General features: G+C 34.5%; 1 protein-coding gene across 2 annotated transcripts in view; it reads right to left on the bottom strand.

The window, feature by feature from the left end:
* Positions 1–26,849, bottom strand: part of ANKRD33B (ankyrin repeat domain 33B) — a 41,534-nt gene that overhangs the window by 9,228 nt on the left and 5,457 nt on the right. The window contains exons 2-3 of one of the 2 annotated variants that reach the window (XM_026673449.2): positions 7,029–7,158; positions 794–934 (exon numbers count right to left, since the gene is read on the bottom strand). In XM_026673449.2, the coding sequence (XP_026529234.2) occupies positions 794–934; positions 7,029–7,158 (271 nt within the window). The remainder of the gene's footprint in view (positions 1–793; positions 935–7,028; positions 7,159–26,849) is intronic. The other variant, XM_087961136.1, reaches the window with a different exon arrangement.

Raw genomic sequence — 26,849 nt, 5'->3', positions numbered from 1 at the left:
CTAATATTACTAAATACTATTAAAAAGCCATGTAGTAGAGAACCGAACACTTGCAGAAAAGACACTCAGAGAAATTTATGTTTCTGATGCTAAGACAGGATAATTTGAAGACTGAGTTCCATCCTGTTTCTATGTGTTGCTTAGCGTCTCAGTTTTAACAGCTTTCATTTTCCAGGCTAAATTTTCTTGTTGATGAGATTAAATATGCCATTTTTAATAGAAATTTAGTGCAGTGATTTTCCAGCTATTCATGGTTAGAAATATATGCTTTTATTTTGCACAAAACTCTCTCCAAATTTGGCATCGGGATTTTTCACAGAAGCTACTCTCACTGCAAATTTCATGTACAGTTTGCAGAAAACTGTTAAATGCTTATTTTATTATTTTTACAATTTATGATATACAGCAAATATGTTACATAATTTAGCCTACTGATTTGAGATTTATCCTAAGAAATATTATGGTAGAAAACAGTAATATGAAAAAAATGGATTGATTTAATAGTAAAACCACTGAAATGATTGGGAAACTGTCATGATTAACTTAAATTCTATTGACGTTAATTTAAATAACTGCAAGTACTATATTCTACATGAGGATCTATAACTGAATAAAGAGTTGATGATGATGAATGGTTTCAAGAATATGACTGTGGAACCAAATCCTATATTTACTGTGCACATTAAATAATAGACAATCAAACCTGCTCTGAAAGTAAATAAAGTTTTTCATTGAGGATAATGTACAACAATTCAATGGGAAAGAAAACAATGAAAGAAAGAATTCAGTATACCTGCTAATATTAAGGCTCTGACACATTCACTTCGGCCTTGCATTGCAGATTTCATAAGTGCAGTAAATCCAAATGCATTTCTTTTCTCAATATCAAGACCGGAATAGTAGTTGAGTAAATATTGTGTAATGTTAATATGTCCTACAAAAAGAACAAAAAAAGAATATTGGTTTCAAATCAGTGTAAATATTACATAGTTAATTTTTGTAGGATTTTTAAAATTATAATATGCTAAGGCTCAGAGGAAAATTTTCATTCTTCTCTCTTTTTCTCTCTCTCTCTCTCTCTAATACACATAAACACGCCTTATATTTAAATACCAACTGAAACATAAATGGCACAGACACTAAGATGTTCATGGAATGAATGTACCCCACTTGTTTCCCTTATCTGAAGCTACATTTTTTCTTTCAGAGTAATTTTTTCTCTTCCAGAGCCATTAACCTTTGAACAATGCTGAAGGAAATACAAGGTCAGTTCAGAGACATTGAATTTCCCCAAATTTATGCTTCCTTCTCAGGTACATGAAGCTTAAAGAAATGCACAACAAGGATACCTCCCATTGACTCTTACCAAACAAATCCCTGCCAGACTGCTTAGCACAGGATTCTCCAGCCCCTGGGTCAGGGACTGGTACTAGTTTGTGGCATATTAAGAAGCGCACCAACGTGCCTACCGTCCCTGTCCTATTGTTTCTCTTATTCTTCTTTTATTTTTCTTATATGTACCCATTTCATGTATTCACAACTATGTATACACTTATACTTATTATCTTGTAAACAATTGGCAAATCAAATAAATAAATAAATAAAATAAATAAACTGGGCTGCACAGCTGGAAGTGTGTGGTGTGCAAGTGAGCAAAATCAAAACCACCACACCAGTCTGTAAAATAATTGGATTCTGTGAAACTGGTTCCTTCTTAACAGATGTGCCCAATCATTTTTTGGGGACTTACGGATGGCTGCAAGAAGAAGCTTGCATCCCATGAACATTACATTATCTGTTCATAAGCTCTCTGGAACACAATAGTAAATATACAAGAACTAAATTATAAAAGGCTAAATGTTAACTCAAGTTGCTCATACAATCTTGTCCCTGGGTCAGAAATAATTTCTATGGCAGCCATCAAGAATTCCTCTGTAAGCACACTGTCTATATTCTTGAAAGTATTTCCAGTTATTTATTAGGAATAGGAATGCTTACGTACTAAGCTGTTTTACATTAATAAAGCTGCAGAACAGACAAGGCAATTAGGTATTTTAACAGAAACACAATAATCCTTTCCAAATTTTATAAGCAAAATGTTGGGTTGTCTTAGAGAAATGGATATATTTCTGATGGAAAATAAATGATTTAAACAAAATCTGGAGGGCTTGAGGTTGTTGTTATTCAAGAGTTATGAAGTGAAAGTTGATATCCCTATATTAACAATATGAGACAATGAGGGACAATGTTTCAAAAAGCAAGCTGCTGCATATGAGATTTTCTTAAAAGACCATAACTGCCACAGGAAATTCACTAAAATAAGCTTCTTCAGAATCTTGGAATAATGATTCGGTAAAATATTAGCCCGGTCAACACAAACCGAACTCCTTTGGCAAAAATATCACCTTTACTATTAATATTTAACCAGAAACACGTCTCCATTTTAGTTTTAGCTCCTTTGCATGTCAAGAACTTCATGAAGTTATCTTGCAGTTATTTTTAGGCACTTTCTCAGTGTGGTACTTCATTGAGGAAGGCCTTCCCTCCTGAAATCTGTGAATTGGCTGCAATGAAACATTTCATTGGCTGCAATGAACAATTTTTATCTGAAAGTCTCAGATACTGGCTGCTTGATACTCATCCATGGGCTCATCTCCAGTGTTATAAAGGAATATATAGGAATCCCACGTGTTATTCTTGTTTTTTATTTATTAGGTTTATATGCTGTCTTTTTCTCATAAATCATGTAAAGTGATGGGAATCTGGCCAACCTGTGTCCAATGGCAATATGCCAGAATAGGCTTGACTCCTTTTCTAATGCTAAAATCCCCAATCAATGATACTATGATTCCTTAAAATGATAAAAAAGATTTGCGCAATACAACCTGCACTCAATTAGTAAAACTGCTCAGAAAGCAGTAGAAGGAAAATACTTGAAGTTTGATCTGCTGCCTCAAATTCCCCTTGAGGGCCCATACTTGGACAATCCCTGACCCATATAAATTGCTAATAAATAACCTTGCATGTCTCTCTCTTTTTAGATTTCAAAATGTATTAATTCTTTTTTTTTTCTCAGTAGATCTTGGCATAGATATAGCTATAGATGAACCATGAAGGATCTGTAAGATGCAACAAGAAGGCTTTCTCTCACTCTTCCCATCTCTTCACAGAATTTTAGTCAGTCACACCACGTTTTAGAATTAAATCTATGCTGGAATAGCTTTCCTTTTTAATTATTATTAGTCTGGCACTTTTGTATTCTCCATGAACTTATTATAAAGGCCAATAATTGAGCTTTTATTCAACCTGGAGAAATAATTGACAAACTTTCAGGAGGTCAGCTGAATTGAGCAAATAAGTAGTATCTTTGCAAATCTGGTTTATTTAATCCCCCCCAATATCAAACTGAAACATACTTAGCACATAAGGAATAAGTTTCTTAAGTTCGGGAATAAAAATGCACAGTACACTGAAGAAAAAAAGACAAGGTTCCTTACTTTTTGGATATATATTTTATAACTTTAAAATGTTTCTGTTCATACTAAATGTTATGCATAGGAAAATCCTGCCCACAAAAGGTCTCTTTTCAAAGAGATATTTTGCTTCCATGAACATTCAACTGAAGCTCTTCCTTGAGACTACTTTACTTTTTTTTTTTTTTACTGTCATATTGCTTCTCAAGATTCCTCTGATGAAGAGTTAATAACTCTTGGACTCTGAGAAAACATGGCATCTTAAAGAGGAACAGCTTGAAGAGATAGCCACCTCTCTAAGAAAAGATACAGCTGGAGATGATGGTCTACAAATCTTGTCCAAAAGAGAGAAGGCAACTGAGGTTACAGAGGCAAAGAACAGAGTGCATATGCCTGAATTCAAGAGCTGGCAGGATAAGAGCTTTTTCAGGAAAGTAATTAGGCCACACTGGGGGACTGTTGTGTTGATTTATACCTGCTTTTGACATTCCTTGGTGTTGTTTGCAAAAGAGATTCTTTTTGAGCTTCTTGTTAATCTCTCTCATGTACTCAGGTTATAAAACAGGAATTTAGGATTGACTTGTGATCTTCTCTTCTTGAATATCCTTAGGAAAACTCTGCAGAGACCTAGTTATGGACAATAGACTATATTCTGGCAAATAGGCGGTCTTGGATTCTTTGGCCTGGTTCCTTGGCTTTCTCTCAGGAAAAGATTGAAGGATAGTTTTATCAATTATGCCTAAAAAACAGGACATCCTCAGCCCTTCCTCAACATTCTCAAACACTGCAAAAGCTGGAAGAGGTTCATCACATGAACAGCACCCACAGAAGCTTCCTCTGGCTTTGAGGAATGCGGCTGGAGAAGCTACTCAGCTGAGAGGTGCCTACTCCAGTAAGACTCACCGAAGCTGAAAGATGGTTCAGTACAAGTGTTCTTCCTTCTCCTAGGTGTTCCATTTTTTGTAAGTGTCAAGTGGGAGACAAGGAACTTTTTGGCAGTATCAAGGCAAATACAGTCTTCAAGATACAACAGTTCATTTAGTAATTGTTCAAAATTACAATGGCACTGAAAAAAGTGACTATTTTTCACACTTACAACCATTGCAACATCCCCATGGTCATAGGATCAAAATTTAAGATACTTGGAAATTGACTCATATTTATGACAGTTGCAGTGTCCCGGGGTCATTTGATCATCTTTTACGAAATTCTGACAAAGTCAATGGGGAAGCAAGATTCAATTAACAGCCATGTTACTAACTTAACAACTGCAGTGAATCACTTAACAACTGTGTCAAGAAAGGTCATAAAATGGGGCAAAATTCACTTAACAAAAGTTTTACTTTGCAACAGAAATTTTGGGCTCAGTTGTGCTCGTAAGTTGAGGACTACCTGTAGTGCTGTTGCCTCTAGGGCACAACAAATCTTTGTACAAATATAAGTTGCTTTGCAGAGGATTATTTTATGTAGTTTACTAGAGATTTAGAATGAGGGAAAAGTCTATGAATAAATTAAATCCTGTATTATTTAGAATTATTTTTGTGGAGCTATAGGGAGATAACATTTTTATCGATAGCTTATTACAGTACAAATGGGGTATAACATAGCTACTTCTACTTTCTATAAATCTATAAAAGCAAATTATCTAAATGCTACTTGTTTAAACTTTCATTTGATTAGCCCAGAAATTATACCTCATGACAAGGTTTCAAATAATTGTTTAGGCTTATATACAAGTCTTTAAAATATGTTAATCAATCCGAATTAGCCAGTTGAAGATTTCATGACATCTGTTAATTTAAGAGAATGTTTTTCCTTGAAACAAGAGGTCAGCAACCTTTCTGCCCAAAGACCAGATCTGGCCTACCACCTGAAATCATCTGGCCCATAGTCAAAAAGAAATATATCCACCCAGCCTGTGTAAGAGAGGGAGAGAGCAATCACCCATTTCGCTATTCTTGTGAGCACTTTATGCCTCTTCCAGTGACACTTTTGGCAACAAGTTCTCTGCTGCTTGGCATGGGTGGAGTCACAAAGGAAATAATAATAATGACAGCATAACTTCTGCCCACTTTCACAAAAGACGAGCCTTGCTTTAAATGATAGTTATCCCATATCATATTAAGGTATTTAACTCCACTTTTATTAGCAGCTATTTTGCTATACTCAGGTGACAGATTCTCATATGAGCAACTGTAAAGGGGCATTCAAGGTCTAACTGGAAAAGTGCCTTTAAAGTAGAGTGGGCAACCCATGATAAAAGTTCTGGGGAATTTACACTGGGGGTTTTAAACTGGGAATCACCAGAATATGAGCAAAAACCTGGCACCAAACGACAATAGATTCAATAGCTCATTTTGAAAACATAGATGCTGCTGGGAGCAAATGATCCCCTTTGCAGCTGGTTTTGTTTGGGCTGTGACCTGACCCACTAAGTGGATATTTGGAAATTGAAGTCTAGATATTTAAATACCTTAACTTGCTAGGGATGGTTATTAATTTCCCATATAAAGGTAAAGGTTTTCCCTGTCCAGTTTGGTCCAACTCTAGGGGGTGGTGCTCATCTCTGTTTCTTGGTCGAGGGAGCCACTGTTGTCCGAAGATGCTTCCATGGTCATGTGGCCAGACTATACGTCAATGCAAACAGAACAGTTACCTTCCCACCAAAGTGCTACCTATTTATCTACTTGCATTCACAAGCTTTCAAATTGCTAGGTGGGCAGGAGCTGGGGCAAGTAACGGGAGCTCATCCTGTCCCGCAGTGCTCGGGTCTCAAACCGAGAGCTGACTTTAATCCCTGAGCCTTCGCCCCCCTTGATTTTCTATATATGCTTCATGAAAAGCAACACCTTTATTTTTGCATAGGTTATTTTCAATCCTATAATTAGGCAATGGTCAGCAAAAGCCCGAAAATTACAACGCAGGCGTGGGAAACAATATCTATATCATCAATATAAGTGAGCATGGAAATTAATCCCTGGTTTTTGAGGGTGTGGGGTGAGATCCAAATTTAGAAAGGCACTGATTGGTTCCCTTAACACTTTAATGGAACTATTACCTGGGGAGTGGTGCTGTTGAATGTAATTGACATCACATTTAATCTGCACAGAGTGTCTTGGGTAACACTGTAATTAGCTGCAGAAGCCAGCAATCGAGTTTTTACCATCACTGCTGGGGGGCTAGGGAGGATGCCAAATAAAAAAAAACTGCCTTCATATCAATAAAGGCAGCCTAGAAGTTCTCTCTGGGGAGAGGCTTCACTATTTTTTTGGCAGAGTGTCACAGTGATACCTTGATTAAATATTGAAAAGCTGGGTTGTTCTATAGCTAAGAGCTTTCCTTTGCATCTGGCAACCCGTCTGTTTTGTGCATTAATGCCTAGCATGTATTTTACTTGTTATGTTGAGCAATCTAAGTGGATGATAACTGCCTGGTCTACATTGTCTCTCTCTTTAAAAAGGAGAAAGCCTGATATTCATTGGCTCATCATAGGGACCACAATTGCAAAGGGGCACTACTGAACATAAAAATTAAATGAGTAGCAAATATCCTTACCTGCCTGAGCAGCTGTAATTAGAGCTGTATTCCCTTCGTTGTCCTGCCAGTTTACATCAATATGAGGACACTGTGCTAAGGCTATTACAATATCCACGTACCCTTGGTAACAGGCAACAATAAGGCCAGTCTATAAATAAATAATAAAAAGGTGCAGGTTAAAGTGTAGTGAGCGCAGTTCCTTTGCATTTACAAATGCTACTTATTTGAAGTTTCTTTGAAGACATGAATATTATAAATTACTTTTGTTTGGAAAATATTTTATTTCAAATCTATTTTTCTACTTCATGGAAGCTAACAATAATAAACCAGCAAGTAGAAATGATTAATTAAAGTAATACAAAAAAATATACCAGAAACAGAGCATACAACAAAGGTAGTTGGTACCAGAAATACCAGAATGGAAATGTAAATGGGATGCCTGTCTAAATAAAGTAACAAAATATTGCTTTAAAAAGTGTTTTTTTATGTCGTTATTTGTTGGGGGAAGCCATATAAATTGAAAACTCATAAAAATCAGGCATGCAACAGAAATGAGAAACATCAAATACAACAAAAAGGAAACAGGTGAAAGCTGGCTTCCTCAAAGTCAAACCCCATTTATTTTCCTACTTATGAAACAGGTGGAAATAAACTGGTATGCTTACTTTCTCTCCAATGAGGGAAAAATTAAAATGTTAGTCAGAGGTTTTTTAAAAAGCCATTTCTACCTTCCACTATGATTGGAACTGCTTGGCTATGGACTTTCTCTCTCCATTCCCCCTCTTGGATTGCCTAGCCCAAGTACATTTTGTTTAGTTTTTAGGTTATAACATAGATTAGTACTTTCCCATATTTACTTTTAGGTTTATACCTGAGATTATGTATTATATTTTAACAAGAATAGCATACTGCCAGTGGCTGATTAAGGCTCACTGGTGCCCTAAGCACTGACAAATCTTGGTTACCCCTCTCCTTTGTACATACCATACAAACGAAGCCAAGCTTCGGCTACATAAAAGTTTCTGTGGTGCCTCCTTTGGGCCTGGTGCCCTAAGCATGTGCTTAGTCTGCTTAATGGTTAATACACCACTGCACACTGTAAACGTAGGCAAATGCTTCTCTAAAGTAGCACTTTATCTCAAGATGTGTTTAAGGTAAATCTTAAGATAAAGTGCTAAATGATGAGAAATCTTCCTAGGCACTTTTTTTTAAATGAGTGGAAGCTGAATAAAATACATATTCCCCTGAAGAGTGCAATAATAATTCTTTACAGTGGTCCTGTTATTTCCTGAATAAATGTGGAGTCCCACATGGGAAAAGGTCTTGAAAAAAATCACTGCATTGTTCCAAAATTGAAATTGTTTATTGTTTATATAATATAAAATAACCTATTTTAAGATTACAAAAGCAAAAATATTATGCATAGTTTTATGACTAAGATAAACATACTTCAGACATATCCTTTAATTATCTAAAATTATCTTGACAAGTTTTCAAGAACTTTTTAAATAATTAATAGAATGCAATCCTCCCTCTTAAAGTTACACTGTATTTTTTTAAAAAAAGTTAAGAGAGTTGAAATCTTCAGTTTAAGATGAAACTTTAAGGACAGAGAAGAGTTTAATTTAAAGGAATACAGAAATCAATGTAAAGTGTCTTTAAAATAATGTTACAGGCTTAAATTATGGTTTTTTTTAAAAAAAAATAGATAAACATATATAGAAAAATATTGTTCTTATGCCCTATAAAATTATTTTAAACTAATAATAGAAACTATAATTCCAAATATTGTGCTCAGTCTATGGCTTATCATATGAAATAAATTTACAAGAGCTTAATTTTTCTATCAATGTCTTCTTATTAACAAAAACAGTCATTTTTTGTAATTCCTTTATTCCTATCTTTTAAAGAACAGGTTTTTTTCTGTTTCTTCCCAACATTATTTAGATTTTAAAATATTTGCAGTTTTTGGACATGTATTGCAGACATTAACTTATTTCTAATGTATTTTTAAAAAATACTACGTATCAGTCTGGTTACTGAAGTTCAAAAATATGTCATGGACCAATTCAACCTGGGAGTAAAATTGCCAACTACAGTGCTCAGATCTCCTTTGATATCTGCTGCATAAAGAACTTGTTTTAATCAATACAATCTGCAGGTCCACATGCAGATTGCATGCAATCTAACCCGCTCACACATGCATATGCACATACTTGGACAACCTTGCATCATTCCAAACAAACTTCCCCCTCAGTCATCTGTTTATGGATTGCTGGATTCCCAGTGTGGGAAATGAATCTGTGTTCTAGCAATTCTAATCAAGATTACTTCTTCCTTCCCATATAGCAGACCCTTGCAGATAGCTGATTTGTAATGGCAGCAGGAACAAGCAATCTAGTACCTGCAGTCAACTGGATGCTAAAAATATCCTGGAAAACAAACTGGTTGATAGAAAAAATGGGCAAAGCTTCCAAAAACTTCTCATTCCCTTTGTGGCTGAGGCTACAGGCAGTACATGGACTGTAGACCAACAACCTATTTTCTAACGCTCTGATCATTGACATGTTTCCTCTTGTTTTGTTTTACCAAACAGAGCCATAATAACAACTATTATAACATTATGATCCAATGTACGCTTTGGAGTTATATATATATACAGTCCCCAACATGATTTTTAGTTGACAAGAAACCTAGTTTTTCCCTACAATAAACATTATTTGGATTCCCTCACCTAACCCATTAGTAGTACAGAATGTATGGATTTCAGAGATATAATGACCACGCTGATAGGCCTCAACTCCAAAACTGACAACATTCTAGCATTTTCATATAATTGCTCAACATGGTGCTCAATGGCAGAAGCCACAAATTTTCCTCAGGCCCTGCTAAAGCACCAGGCTTAAAAGGTGATCCAAGCAGGGTCTTTCCAGTGCAACATGTTTCAATACCTGTGAAAAGAAAGGGTACAGAAATGATAAATTAAAGAAACCCAGAGGAGGGTGCTGTAGAAAGATGGGGAAGATCATGAGATGATAGGAAAGATAAAGGAATGAAAGGAGAAAAAACAGAAATAAAAAAATTAGAAGGTAAGAAGGAATACTGAAAATGAGAAACGAAAATGAAAGATCTGAAAAAGATCTCGGTTGGATGACACTAGGTAAATAAGGAAAAAAGGAGGAGGAAAACTAGGGACAGAGCAAAGGAGCTAGGAAGGCACATCAACAAACACACCTTTTCTATGTAAGTATCTTTACACACACAAAAAGGGGGAGGGGGGTTCACAATATTTTTTAAATGGCTATAATACCCAGGCCATTTGCTGTGGCAGTCAGGACAAGATTTAACAGTTGAAATGTGACCTGGATTTCAAAAAAATAGAGATCCTTTTATGGCCTACAGCAGGGATGTCAAATTGGCAAGCCGTGGGGGGGAGGGGGGATGTATCACACGCATGCCATGCCCACCCGGCCTTGCAAAGGCAAAAAAAGCCATAATACATCATGTGACATCATTTGACACCTGTGGCCTACAGAATAACAACAGTGAACAAGAGTCCTCTTGACATCACCTTCTGAAATCCTCCATGCCCGCCTAAACCAATCAAACAATTTTTAAGGATATCCAATATATAATGATACTACTAGAATCAGCATTGTAGTCATCTTGTTTGTTTCGTGGGCATATTCATCCATTAATTTTCACAACCTAAATAGATTTCAAGAGAAAATTAAACAGGAAAGTTATAAATTAGGAAATCTACTTATGGGTTATAACTGTAAAGTCATAAACTAGGCTTAACCTTTAGTCTGGGTAGCAAGGGGCAGGCATAACAGTATCTAGTCCTAATGTTTAAACTCCAATAAGCAGCCCAATATACAATGTTTAAGTTCTAAGGGGGAGAGGAAGAAAGGAAAGGAGTCTCAATGAAAGAAAAAGAAAGATGAAGTATGTAGTAGAAGCAAATGATGTGAATGAAGATCCTGACCTTGCAATATGGAGTTGATGAAAAGTATATATTGGTGTCAACTAAACTCTTGTAGGTAATGTATTTGTAAGAGTAGGAATCAATTGCTTGGTGACAATTGAATATTATACTCCAGTAAATGGTGATGGAAGAACCACAGCTTGTTGAATATGATCAGGGGTGGGGGGGTATTCTTTAGGTGAGATGGATGGACGGACAGATGGGGATGAAATAATTATCAAAAAGTTGTAGTTGTAGTTGAGCCATTCAAGGACTCAAAAATTAATGAGAATTGTGAACCATTTGGTGAGCCATTTGGTGAAAAACTGGTTTCAGGTAAATACTTCAAGCATAAATCTACTTATAAGTACATCTGGCAAACAATGAATGTACATTTTAAAACCACAATTGATGTGATTATTTAAGATGAAAGACTGAGAGAATTTTGAAGGATGCGAAATAGAAAGAGGTTTTGAATGTGGCAATTATGCCAAACTACAATGCCTCTAAAAATCACAGAATCTGTATCATGTTATTAGGATACAGCCCTCACCTTTTCAGGCTCATCACAATATAACATGTAAATATATGGGGGGGGGAGGGCACTGAGCTTGGATTATGATGTCACAAAACACATTTTACATACATTAAAAACCCTCATAGTAGCCTAACCACCCTCTCAGTTCAAAGACCTAACTGCCTTCTCAGCAGTTGATTTCAGTCAGGCCCTGTGAAAGATCACTGTTTAATTCCTCTGAAATGAAAATAGAGAGAGGGACAACACGATCTCAACATAATGGTATGGATTATGGAATTATAAAATATTTTGCAAGGATCAGTTGCTGAATGTGATAAGAATGATAAACGGCAAAAATTACGGCATATATTTATAATGAAAGTATATGAAATTGTTTATGAATATTATATATCAGTTAACAAGGGTACAACAAGGAGAAAGTTAGAAACAAAATAGTCAGGCACAATGTTCTTAGTCTTTTTTTTCTCTCTTTTTTTCTTTGGTAAATGATTTATCTTTAGATAATAACATTTGGCTGCGAGATTTAAAATGCCTTTCTTTTTCATTAAAAATGATGTATTTTATTCTTTATCATCAATTCTTCATTGGTAATATACTGAACACTAATTGTATAACTTTTGCTCTTCTCTGTCCACTTACTGGTATTATACCTTTATATCCATTTTTTAAATTTTTGTTTTGTTTAAAAAAAACAAAAAGAACAATATATGATAGAAGTAAGCATGTGTGAAAATGTAATGTATGGTTTAAACAGAGTAAGACAATACTTGGTTGTTTAATGTATTTGTGGCTAAATACATTTTTAGAAAGATCACAGTTGCAACTGACAGAAAAAATGGAGTGAATAACTGATTATAAGTAAATAGAAAAAATAGAGCAAGAAGATGAATATCTATGTCTTATTAAAAATAAGAAAATGAATGGAAATGATAAGAATGAACATAAATGCTAGTAAAAAAATACTAGGTTTTATGCAAAGTATGTTTGTCAAAAGAAGGTGTGTAGAAGAGCATGCTTTTGCCCACTTTGTTCTTGGAAATGCGAATTGAAAATGAAAGAATAATATGAAGACTAAATGCAGTGTGGATAGGGTACTTTAAAAAGATGGGAAAACAAGTAAACATACAGACAAGAGTAAATGGCTGCTAAGTGAACATGAATACAAAAGTGAACAACCAATAAAAGTGTATATACAGTTAAGATACAAAACAAAATGTATGAAGAAAGAGTAATTGAGTTGAAAAGAAGGAAAACACCAGAACATCAGTTAGGTAGAGTTCAATACATCTTCAAAAACAAATATATAACAAATTTAAACAATCAAAGGCAATATGAAGCAATGTAAAGACATGTTATAAAGGATTTTTTAACAAATAAAGTAGTATGGAGACAGATAGGTTTTGATATTAACATGATATAACTATTTCTTTTTTTAACTCTTGTCTTTACTTTTTTTTTACTTTTTTCTTATTCAATTTTCCTTTAAGGTAAAAAATAAAACATAAAATCTTCAAGTTGAATTTTATCCCTAGAGAGTTCAGAGACAGAGATATATAATTTTTTCTGCAACAATACAAAAGTCATTTTCAATTGTCTTCTTCAATAATATTTTTCTTCAACTTCTCATCCTGGTATTTACTCTATACAGGTATTAACCAGACAGTATATATTGGCACAGCATTGTATTCCATAGATCATGGTAGATTAGATTTAAATGGAGTAAGTATGAGATTTTAATAGAAACAGGGTTTATTTATTTATTTAACCCTTTATTTATTAAACCCATTCCAAAATACTATAAATAGATGAGATTTTAACAGGAACATAATTTTATTTTATTTATTATAGTCACCTACTCGAGACTCTGGGTGGTTATATAGGCCAAAATGAAACTGAGTTACCAGTAGTGTGCCCAGTGACTTGGGAGTTGGTGGATACTAGTATACTGAAAACAAGCATCGTTTCAAAGCCAGAGATACTGATTTTTCCCCCTGGTTTGTTAACTGGCTTTATGCCATTTTTGCCAATTTAAATTCAAAAAGTCTTTATCTTTCTAAAGCCAAGATCTTTGTAATAGGGGAGAGAAAAGAGAAATCCAATTGCCTAAGGTCTGGAAAAAAATTATATTTTTGAGAATATTATGGATTTAATTTGTACTGCAGAAGTATTTCTTGACATTCATCTTTATTCATCTTAATTAAATTACATCTCTTTAACTAACTTGTGATTAATCTTTATTTTCTTTCTACTTTCCTAAGATGCATAAGGCACTTTTTTCAATTTGTTTCAGTTTTAACAACAATTAAGCATAATTATAAATGGCTTTCCAAAGTATTTGAACTGAAATATTCGTCTGATGTCCTAAAATAAAAAAACATAGCATATTTCTTTGGCTTACATTTAATCAGCAAATCTAAGGGCTAATCTGCAAGACTTGATTGTACCTAACTATTTCTCAAAAACAATATCCATTATCTTGTAGGCACCTTGGCCACTAAGATGAGTCTCTGCCTTTCTTTTCCTGATCCATGTCAAACATGTTTTCTAACTTGTGCTGGCATAATCTTCCCTCTCTACCTTCCCTGCTACAATTCACTTCCCGAGTAGAAAAATGCCTCCGCTTCAATTGGCTGTGTCCTATATGGCAGGTGCATAGTCCTCCCTTCCAATTATTGCTTACTCCACCTTCATTCTGGTTCTGGGCTATTGGACTGTCTCCTTCTTTTGAAGAAATATCGACCAGTGACATATTCCTTGATTGAAATGTGAAACCTAATCATTTGGACAAGAGTTCTACCAGCTGCCTATTTTCTTTCCTGACCCAATAGTTATGGATTTTGTATGTGGTCCACAAGTAAATGCACCAGAATAGAACATGTCAATAGGAGGACTGAGAATGGGGTAGGGTTTCATATACAAATACAGGAAGGGACCTTGTAGGTCATGTAGTCCAACCCCTCCCCAAGCAGACCTTATACCATTTTTGACAGATGGCAGTCCAGACTCTTCTTGAAAGCTTCCAGTGATGAAGCTCTCACAACTTCTGAATATAAAATATAAAATATTTGTCAATGAAAATCACATATCTTCAAAGACCTGCCTACAGAAAGGAAATCACCTGGTACTTGCTTTCTTGCAGGCATGAGAGATAAAATAGCCAAGGAAACTATAAGCAATTGCTCTAGTTTGAAATAGATATTTTTATTTTAGCTATGTCAGAGGTATTCAGATACGGTATATCAGAATTCTTGAATTTCATGGTCTTAAATGTCTTTAAGGCTTGTTGGGATATCTGGGACAGTATTTTGTCTTTAAAGATTCGTTTAGAAACTTATTTTATTCACAAAATGAAATCTTTAGTACAATTCTAGTTAAAGGCTTAGAAATTTTATTTTCTCAACTTCTCAAAAGACACAGTGGATATTTATGTGGAAAAGTTAGATTTCCTCTCAAAAAATTCAGATAATATATTTTCTTTCAAAAGATAAAATATATCAAACATCTTTACAAATATTTACTTATTTGAAATAGATTCATGAAGGGAAAGTAATCATTCCAACATCCACTGTGTAGTTGCTTTTAATATTGTTCCTCCTGTAAGTTTCCAAATCTAATAAAAAAGAAATTTATAACTTGACTTTCTATATTTACAGCCTCTCCTGAAGCTGTTGTTCCCAGATGCCAAAGAACATAAATTATATTCTGCCAAATTAGCTGGCAGCTCCTTCCAAAAAATTATTTATGTTTCATTTTCTCTGTACAATCAATTGCTTTTACTTATATATTTGATTCAGTCATATTGAAATCTAAATTAAGTTTGCAGATAGTGCTGTTTCTGATATATAAAATAAATAATTTGCCTCAATTTATCATTAATAATCAACCTGTGGAATTAGTCTATTGTACTTAATTCACTCAAGAGATAGCACTGCCATCAATTACTTGTTTTACTGGAGTATAAATTCAAATCCAGCCTTCTCTCCAAATGTTTAGCAAGTTGTTGAGCGTAAGAAAACTTGGAATTGCAATTGCAGCAGTACTTGAACAGTAAAATGTCATTCATCTTATAATATCAATGTAATGTAGATTTCCCCCTGGTGCTTAACTTAAGTTTTTGTTTGCCATTAATACAGTAATAGCTGTGAAAAGATACATTGCCTAACAGTGAGCTATCTGTCTTATAATGTAATAATAAGTTGACATATAAGAATATACAATATTAAATAAGAAGGCCTTTTTTTACTTTAGAATGGCATCGTGTCTCTTGATAGTCTCTCCCCCCCCCTTCCCCAATATATTCCCACAGTACAATTTACTGAGAAAAACCAGGGTAAGAAAACAACTTAGTTGAAACTATCTCTGGTCTATCAAGATCAGAAATGGGCAGTGTTTGGAGAGTTCAAAGTTGTATAGTATGTTGAATTATCAGCCTTTGAGGGTGCTACAAAATCCACTGCATTATTATTACTGGCTTGGATGTCTTACCCTTTCAATCTTCCCTCTAACCTGGCGTTTCTCAAACCCGGAAGTGTTCCTCCCTTGGAAAGATGCAGGCAGGAGTGCAGGGGAAGCGTGAAGAACCTTTTAATTGTGTATAGTGTTAAAATCAATTCACTTTCCCTAATGTTTCACTGTTTTCATTGTTCATTTGTGTTCATTTTAACATTTGCATTTTTAGGGGAGATGTATTTTTAAGATTACACTAAAGGGGGGGGGGGGCATGATGGCAAAAAGTTTGCTCTACTTGCTCTAAACAGAAATAAAAGAAGTATAGATAAGTAAATTTGATGGCGCCACTTCCTGACCCTTTAGCACTGAGGTGTTCAGCTAGGAAAAGCAATCTTCTCCTTTCCTGTGCCTCATCTGACAAGAAATAAATACGATAAATCACTACTTCAAAAAACAAATGTAAAAATTCCTTTCTAACCTTACACACACATCAAACATCCAGTTGCAAATAAAAGATAAAGAGTTTTTCATAACACAGACCACATCTGAAAAGATTATCTGAAAAATATACAGGCCAGTACAAGACTCTGGACAGTTCACAAGATCTGCTACCAATATAGAAGCAACCCTGATATACAGAGGTGCCACTTCTCATAAAACATACAATTTTGTGCTGCTATGTGAGTGCCCTTATTGCTGAACCGGATCCTCCCATTAAGCCAGTCAATGCTCCCTCTAGTTAACTAACAGAAAGGTAGATAAAATACTATTTGGGGAAGTACAAATTGTTCTTCATAGCAACAGAGAAGTACGGGAGAGATGTTGGCAAATTATCATGGTTGTTTGACTACAAAAAAGTTGGAAATTGCAAAAGTGGTAGGACAAGGCAGGAATTCTTGCTCCTGCAGTTCCAAAGTACTACTACAATACAGTTTTTCAGGGCAGAACCCAAATTAATATTATATTGGTTAAGATTCCTAATAGGGTCCACTGTCCAGTCAAATATAATAGAACTACAAGAACACTAACATTGGTCTCCTAAAGCACTCCCATGTGGAAGGTATCAGAATATCAGGAACCCAACAATCAGAACTTACCTCTACACTGTCTTTACAGAAACCAGAACAGATCACTAACTAATAGGAACATAATGTCCTGCAAAGTACTTAAGAACATAAGTGCTTGGTTAAGTCAGAGCAGAGGTAGTATTCAGCAGGTTCTGACCAGTTCTGGAGAACCGGTAGTGGAAATTTTGAGTAGTTCGGAGAACCAGCAAATACCACCTCTGACTGAAGATTTTACAGTATCATTCCCCTGCCATGCCCATCAAGCCATGCCCACAGAACCAGTAGTAAAAAAATTTCAATCCCACTATTGAGTCAGAGTGCTCCTTGAGAAAGACTGGTCTATTCAGTAGGAAAGCTTTTAGTCTCTCTGGCCTATTCTAATTTTGAATTTGGAAACCTTATATCCCAAACCACAGCATCGCTTGGTGTCACTTCATGCTATGATCTAATACACACCTACACAGAAGACATTTGGCCTCACACCCCATTTCTTGTTCACTCTTTAGCAACCTCCAAACAAAGTGCTACTGTTTCTGTTTGCGGCCAACTCTATAGTTCCTCAAATAAGTCCTTCTCCAATTGTTTTTCTTAATCTTCCACATTATTTTCCTTGGATCCAGGTATTTATATATTTTATTTAGAATTTATATTCAGTTAAATTCTACAAATTTTCACAGTTATATTGTGAGGAAAAAGGAGAAGATGGCGGGAATTGTCTTCTTAATTCACAGTTGCTATTTCCATCTGGCCTGCATATTCCTCTTTCCTTTTTACAGAGACATCAAAATCAAATCTCCTAAGTTCAACAACTTTCTGCTTCTCAATCATCCCAGAGTCCTAATTCTTGGATATAATTATCCAGGATATAATATTAATAAACATGCATGAAAGAAAAGGGAAAAAAAGAAAAGATATGATATAAAACAGCTTCCAATCTTCTTTACAGTAGTTATAAAGTCCATAAAATCCAGACATGACAAATATAGTTAGTCTTTTCTTTATTCAAGCAAGTTAATTTTGCCATCTATACAAATTCTGTCATCTTCATCAAGTATTCCCTCCATTGCAGAGGTGGTATCTAGCAGGTTCTGACCAGTTCTGGAGAACCAGTAGCAGAAATTTTGAGTAGTTCGGAGAACCAGCAAATACCACCTCTGACTGGCCCCGCCCCCATCTATTCTCTGCCTCCTGAGTCCCAGCTGATTGGCTGGGTCTTCTTTGGTTGCCCTGCACAGGAGAACGGAACTGGAAAGCAGGTTAGTGGGGTGGGGAAGGAATGGGGATTTTGCAGGAACCTTCCCCTGCCACACCCACCAAGCCATCCCTACCAAGCCATGCCACGCCCACCAAGCCACACCTACAGAACCAGTAGTAAAAAAATTTGAATCCCACCACTGCTCCATTGTAAGTACTTTAGAATTTTTCCATCTTTGTGCATATAATATACTTGGAGTTACCATCTATAAGAACTTCCATAGTTTTTTCCTACTTCTATCCATTAGTCCCAACAAAAAAAAGTTCTGATTTCAGTTGGATAGTAATATTTAAAAGTATTTGTATCAGGAGATATAATATTCATATATATATTGATTGGCTATCTTCCACAAAATTTTATGATTCTACTGAAACAACAAATCATGTGTAGAAAAATGGTATTTATCTGAATTTCCCAGAACTTTTCGTAAGTTCTTCCCCATGACAACAAACAAAACAAACATTGCAATGCGCAACCTTTCCCATATGTCTTTAAAAAAAAAAACTTTATTGATTATAGAACTAAAATATCAAACAAACACATACACAACACACAGAAAAAAAAGAAAAAGGAAAAAAGAAAATTATTAAAAACTAACAATTCTACTATCGACAGTCTATGGTTCCTTGTTTGTTATCAATATTGATGATATATTTACGAATACATCTTATTGCGAATATATAATTACTACCTCTTTTACATTTTATGTTGTTTACTAATATATTTTCTATTTTTGTTCTATCCAGTCATACCAGCATTCCCAGCTTCTATAATATTCGGATGTTTCTTTTTCCTTAAGTGCTAAGCTTATTCATCTCTGCACAGGCTATTATCTTCTGAATAGCCATTTCCTCTGTTGGAATATCTGCTTGTTTCCAGCACTGTGCAAAAGTTATTCTGGCTGCAGTAAGAATGTGCAGTATTATATATTTGACTTTTTTAGAAATTTGTCTATTAAATAAGAATTCTGGTTTTAGTTCAATTTGCTCCGCCGTTATTTCCTCTAACCATTTTTTTATTCTATGCCAGTATCTTTGGGCTTCAGTGCAGGACCACCACATGTGAAAGAATGTTCCCTGTTTCTTTTTACATTTCCAGCAGTTCGGATTCATGTTAGGAGACATTTTCGCTATTCTCGAGGGTGAAAGATGCCATCTATAAAACATTTTATAGGCATTTTCTTTATATGTTGCTGATTTTGTAATTTTATTATTCCTTGTCCAGACCTTTTCCCATTCTAATAATGTAATGCTATGTCCTATGTTTCTGTTCCAAGCTATCATGTTGCCTTTGACTACTTCCTCTTCTAATTCCATCTCTAATAGGTAATTATAAAATTTAGTTATATTTTTTTTATCTGGACCTAATAGGATTTTATCTAATTGTTGTGCCTTAGTATAAATTCCAAAATTTATATTCATTCAATATTTTTTTTAATCTATTTGCTATAATTGTTGTAAATATTTTATAATCAGTATTTAACAAGGAAATTGGTCAATAATTTTGTATAAGTTGTAAATCTGAATCTTCTTTCGGAATCAACGATATCAGTGTCTCCTTCCATGAATCCAGCATTCTTGCTGCTAGTAGGACCTCATTATATACTTCCACCATGAGAGGTCCTTTTTGTTCTCCTATTTTCTTATAAAGCTCCCCTGGTATCCCATCGGGTCCTGGGGTTTTATTGTTCTTTTGGTTTTCTATTGCTGCTTTTAACTCGGGCCACGTGATGTCTCTAGTTAACATTTCCTTCATCTCCTCGATTATTTTATCTTTAGTAATACCCAAATAGTTTCTTATCATGTCCTCATTTACCTCCTACTTTTTATAAAGATCTTCAAAAAATTTACATGCAATTTCTTTTTTCTGTTCTATCCCTTGTTGGGCATCCCCATTCTCATCTATTAATTGGTAGATCAATCTTTTTTGTTTTTCTTTTTTAAGTTTATAGGCCAACCACCTTCCTGGTTTATTGGCCTGTTCAAAAAATATCTATCTGGCTGTATTCAACTTTGAAACCATTCCTTCTTGTTCGATTAAATTTATGTTTAGTTATCTGTTTTTTCAATTTACAATCTTTTGGGGTGTTTTGCAGCTGAATTTCTAATTCTTTGATTCTTTGTTCTAATTTATTTTGTTGGGCATATTTTTCTTTATTTCTTTTAGCAGTGTATGATATCATTGTGCCTCTTATTATTGCCTTCATTGTATCCCAAATATTCTGTTTCGTAGTTGCCTCATTATTATTTTCTTTTAAAAAATAGTCTAATTCCTTGACAAGTTTATTCATAAATTCTTTCTCTTTAATTAGCTGTATATTTAGGGTCCACCTTTTCCTTGGTTTCTTCCTGCCTTTCCACACTATCTGAATTGGGTTGTGATCTGCCCATTCGTTTGGTAAAATTTCAATCTCTTTTAATTCATTTACTAACTCACCATTCATCCATACCATATCGATTCATGTCCATGATTGGTGAGGATTGGTGTAAAATGTAAATTGCTTTTTCTTGGGGTTTAATTTCCTCCACATGTCTATCAAATTTAGTTCAATCATCATTTCTTCACATGTTTTCGGTAGTTCTCCCCCCCCACTACTGTGATCTTTCTGGTGGTCCACAATAGCATTGAAATCCCCCAAGATACAAATATTCCTTTTATCTAATTCCACTAATTTCCCATGTAATTGTTTAAAAAATTCCTTTTGGTTATCGTTAGGGGCATAAATTACCACTAGTAAAATTGAAATTGATTTAATCCAAATTTGTAACACCAGAATTCTTCCATTGGGGTCTATCCAAATTGGTTCTGCTTTCATATCTTCTTTCACATATACTGCTATCCCTTTCTTTTTCTTAAAATCTGCTGGCGACGTATACAAATTCCCTAGCTTGGGGCATTCTAGATATTTTTCTTCTTCCTTCCTTATATGAGTTTCCTGTAAACATATTATATCTGCATTTTGTTTAATTAATTTGGTTAATATTCTTTTCCTTTTTATCCTAGAGTTTAGGCCATTTATGTTAATTGATAGTATTTTCTTTTTTCTTCATCCATCACCAAATTGACCCTTGCTCTTTGTCTTGTAGTTACTCCTGTCTTTGTGGCTGATTGTGCATCTTTGGTTCTTCTCTCTCTTGATGTTGTTTATTTTTCGAATTCCTATGATTCCCATCTCTATTTTTTTGATGGTCGTCTTGCGAATTCATTTCTGATTCATCTCTACTACTCGATTCTTTGTGGCCTATCAATTGTTCATAGAATTCTTGGGCTTTTTCCACGGAGTCTACTTTAATTTTTCTTTCTTCCCAAGTGATTAGCATTCCCTCTGGGATTAGCCATCTGAATATGATACCTTTTTGGTTTAATTGGTTCGCCAAGAATTTATAATCTCGCCTCTGCTCTCTCACTCTTCTTGGGATTTGTTTAAGCACCAAGATTTCTTTTCCTTTGTATGTAATTATTTTTTCTCTAGAAATTTTGTGTATAATGTCTCGAACTTTCCTTCTGGCAAATCTCACATGGACCTCTTTTGGATGTTTATGTCGTCTTGCGTAATTTTTGCTCACTCTATATACTTCGTCTAACTCTTTCAGAATATCGTCCTTATCTTTTTCCAATAAGTCTGCTAATATTCCTGCCATCACTTGTTCTAAGTCCTCTTCTTTAGATTCCATTATATTTTGGAATCTCAGATATGCTGCAGCCTTATCTATTTCCAGATATACCAAGGAGTCATCCATTTCTTTACTCACATTTCTTAATTGCTCACCAACCATTTCCAGCTTCTTTTCCATTTGTTCCGTTCTTTTCTCAACCTCCTTTATTGTTGATTCATTCCTTTCTAGTGCTTGCTGTATTATTTCAATTTTTTGATCCAACTTTAAGATGTCTAATTTCATTTCTGCCTTTAAGTTTCCCATCTCTTCTTTTAGTTCATTTGTGTCAGCTCTTGTTTCGGTGTGATTTTTCACCTTTATTTCCTGAAGCTTAAGCATGGACTCTTGTAAAGTAAGAAGGGTCGATTGAATATTGGCATTCGTGATGGTAGGTTGTTTTTCTCCAGGTAGAGTTTCTTCAATTGTCTTTTGTGAGGTTGATGGCATTGGAGTTGTTTGTATTGAAGAAGTCTTCTTTCCAGTTTTAAGCGTTGTGTTAGTGACAGAGGTCATTTCTTGTAAAATTTGTTTTTGTTTTTGTATTATATTAAACATGTTGTCCCAAATTAACATTCACTGTTGAGAAGTATCAACTATAAATGGCCACTACACTAATTAATATGATGTTACAGAATTAACTTCTCTTATCAATATATATATTCTCCAGAACACTTTTACAGCTAATTTCTAAATCAGATATTTGTAGATCTTAATAATGTATCAAATTCCTCTATTTAAATTTAAATACTATTGTCCTGTATATCTATAAGTGCTATAGAATCCCAAATCTCAAAATAGTGTTATGAAATAATATTTCAAATACTTGCAAATCTAAATAAAGATATATCAACCTTGCTATACAATAATTAATCTGCAGTAATCACAATTAATCACAATTATTTAATTCAATCTAATCTACGCCTATAATCAAATATCTATACCTAAATAATTATCACCTCCCTTTTTTGTGTATTATAACCAAATATAAACTTCAATATTTACTAATGTATCAATTAAATCATATATAAATTACGTTTACCACATTCAAAAATCAGTTGAGTTGGTGTCAAGAAATAATTATTGCAATCCGTAAAATTTAAAAGCTTAAAGTGTCTTAATATGATTGTTCAGTTCTTCGAGATTCCTTCACCGAGCACACCGGAAGCACAGAATTGCTGAGTAATGTCTCTGATTTCACTCTCACCACACTTTCCGCTGTAGCCGTTTCTCCTTTCATTTAAAAGTTTTACAAGTCAATTTTTAGATTCAAATAGTCTCTTTCTTTAATAAATCTTCTCCACTTACTACAGCTCCAGACCAGTAAATTATTCAGTTTCATTCGTGGAATATTTAAAGTTGTAATTTAATTCCTTACTTCAAGTCTCCCCTCATCTCAAGTTCGTCCTTCCAATTTTCCCCAAAGTCCACAATTCAAATCCTTCAAAGTTCCCTTAGGTTAAATTGTTGTTCTTTCTTTCTTCTTCTTTTTCTCTCCCCCAATTATTATCAGTCTCTCAGATCCCTCCGATTCTCTTATGTTCTCTGTCCGATCGCTCACGCCCTTACCCTCTTCTGTCTCATGAGTCCTTTCGCTTTCACCGCTACTCGCATCTGGTTTGGCCGCTGTTTTTGGGCTTCGCTCCAACTAAGATTCTCCAATATTCAACGCTCAATCAGGATCGCAAATTCTTTCACTCGCACTCTTCGTTCACCACAGTCTGTCACTCACTCGCTTCCTCTTGTATGAAACGATCAAGGCTTTAGGACCGCCATTACTGACAGTCTCTTGTTGTCGGTCTCCACAGGGTTTCTCTATGTCGCGATGAGAATTGCCTTTTCCACACCGCAACTTGAGTCTCCCCACATTGGCACGCTTCTCTACAAGATGCGTGCACCCCTAAGGGTGACTCCAACAGCAAGAGGAGATAGCATGAAATCCAGGGTGAGCTTCAGCAACTCCGTTCACCCATATCTCGTCATCGGAAGTCCCCCATATGTCTTTAATAAGCATAATTAATAATTTGCTTACAATTGTGCAGATGCAGACTTTTAAATATGAATAAATTTCATGTTTTAACAATATGGTTCTCTACGCTTTGGAAGATTAATATCTTCTATGTCAAGAAATCCACATCTATACATTTAAAAAACAAAGTAAAAACAGAAACACTATAACAGCAGAAGCTGGCCATGAATTGTTAAGATGAACAACAGATGATCTGTGAAGTATCTGAAATGTTGATATTACAAGATACCAAGAAGCAAAGGAGAAAGACATTACAGAAGCTTGTTGATAATACATTAGATAATGTATAATAGTATTGGTTCTTTTTTGCTGGTTCTGAATAAAAACATCAAAAGGAATTCAATGAAAAAAAAATCTACAGTATACAATTGTCACTTTACTTGTTTTAATCTGTAAACATCTTTGCCACCTATCATCAATGTTATAGAACAATGCCTAAATTAAGCCTTGAGGAATTCCAGTTCAAGTACACACTTGGCTACGTAAACCTGGATTACTCTGATTCAATCACTATCTCAGTCTAACTTATTTTACAGATCATCAATGTAGGAGATAAATATGTATACTGCCTTGAATTCCTTAGACGAATGGGCAAAAATTGCTACACAAGAGACTCACCAATTATAAGAAGTTTTTGATTGCTCTAAATGATGCCTTCAATACTGAATTTAATGCTTTTTTATATACACCAAAATTACATATTAAAATGGCCTGGTTTATGAAAGAAATAACAAACCTTGATGTTATTTATTCTTTCAGAATCCCACAGGTGTTATTAGGGCTTCTGATATTCAGTAGCTGAGACAACTAAATCTTCAAAAGGGATGAGATAGTTCTAGGTAGAAATTTAAATTGGTCAGGATTGTGTATAATACACCCAATTAAGAATTTTAATTCCATTTTAATAACTTACCCTATTTTGTTAACATTATGATTCAAAGACTGAGTTTTCTACCACTGATAAAAATGTCAGGTTATAATTATATTTCTTGTTTACTTACTAATGTGCAAAACACTCTTGCCTCTGAGATTTCAGTATGTTTCCCTCTCTAGTGTATTCTTCACAGGATTACATTTAGCTTCGGGTTGTTAAAGAGAAAATGAAAATGTATTTCATGGTGAAAAACAGTTTTACCACACTTTTTTTTTCTTTAAGAAACTTTCTACATTAAGAAAAAAGAAAACAGAACATTATAGTGATCAGCTCTTAAAAGACTATTCCCATTGAATAGACTATCTATTCTATAGTCTATTCCCATTGAATAGACTATCTATTCCCACTGATATAACTATAGTAAAATCCTGCAAAGACAAGTGTTTACAAAAACTATATAAAGGGTTGCACCTGTATCTAACACTAAATTTCCTTTGAACTAAATACAAACAGCTTTAAAATATTTACATATTGACTTCAGACAATCTAGATTTGTTGTGATTTTAGCTAGTTATGTTGATTTGAAATGACCTACTCCAAATATTATTAAGTGCAGTGTGCAGAGTTGAAATGATTTATTTCTTACTAGGTTCCATCTTAGCATTTTTAAATATTATTTGGCACTAAAACTTTTGTGGAAGAATGGATACAGGCAAAAGTACCTCTAGATGCATACTTCCACAATACGCATCTGTTGTCTCTCTGTGCGTACATATCCAGGTACAATTTTTTTTCTCTGGATGAAGGGTGACATTTGGCATTTTTGCCAAGATCACTCTCCAGGATCACCACTCATGAGGTGTTCTACTACTAACAAGGAAATTAATATTAACTGCTATGATTCAGTATGGAGAAATTACCCTGGAGAAAATTAACCAGGGTATCCAGAATAAACTGCAATGATGCAAAAAAATGTAATATCCTCCATGAAGTCACAATGCAACCCCCTTTTTATATTTATATCCTGATGTAAAATGCAAATCACATCTATCTTATATATTCATCATTTACCCCTTGAGTTTTCCTACAGATATCCATGCATCAAATACAGAAGATATACTTTGTAGAAAATACATATAGATTTGAACATTGTACAAATCTGCAATGTACAGCTACATCTCTAAAACAAATTAATACAAGAAATTAATATAGAAGAACACAAATAAAATGCAGAATAATGAAAAGGGAGTTGCTTGAGGAGTCAAGAGAATAATTTGTCTGAATGATATAGGAAATTAAAGAGATTAACTGTTAACCAGAAAGATTTCAGCAGGTCCTTTGAGAAAGATTCTTAATAAATAGATAAATTTCCTTGGCATCCTTTTATAACTACAACATAAAAGAACATTGGCAGGAACAGACTTATTTCCTTGATTCCTCAAAGACAAAATTATTCATTGAATGAAATGTTGTTAAATCAGCTTGTTACAAAATCAGACATTAAGATATTAAAGCAAACAAGTACCAATGTATTTGCGTTTGTAAACCGCTAATGTGTGCAAATTTGGGGGACTCTTAATAATCTGAAAGGTGACATAAAGATAGAAGAGAGCAAGACTTATCAAATGTAGTTCTCAGATGCTGTAATCAAGCTACAATAGCTAAATTGATAGCTCTTATTAGAGAAAAGAAACCTATCAATTTTAATGATTGGAAACCCCCTTTGGACATTTTGCAGGAAACAGCAAAAAATACAATTATGATATACTATGGATCAGGGATGAAATTCAAAAATTTTCCCTACCGGCTCTGTGAGCATGGCTTGGTATAATAGTAAAAGCAACCGGGGTGATTTTTTACTAATTCAAATCATCCCTACCACCTCTCTTGAGCCGAGCCGAGGAGGGTTGAATTTCACCCCTGCTATGGATTTGATGATTAGACAAAATAAATAAGAGAAAAATGGAAAAGTTATGTTGTAGCCTTAGAGTAAGAGGTTAATTTAAA

The sequence above is a fragment of the Notechis scutatus genome, chromosome 3, assembly GCF_049901735.1.
Source record: "Notechis scutatus isolate UNSWTSFEM ecotype Mainland chromosome 3, rNotScu1.2, whole genome shotgun sequence".
Taxonomy (NCBI): domain Eukaryota; kingdom Metazoa; phylum Chordata; class Lepidosauria; order Squamata; family Elapidae; genus Notechis; species Notechis scutatus.
The sequence above is the reverse complement of the archived record's forward strand: the minus strand, read 5'-3'. Positions and strand labels throughout refer to the sequence as shown.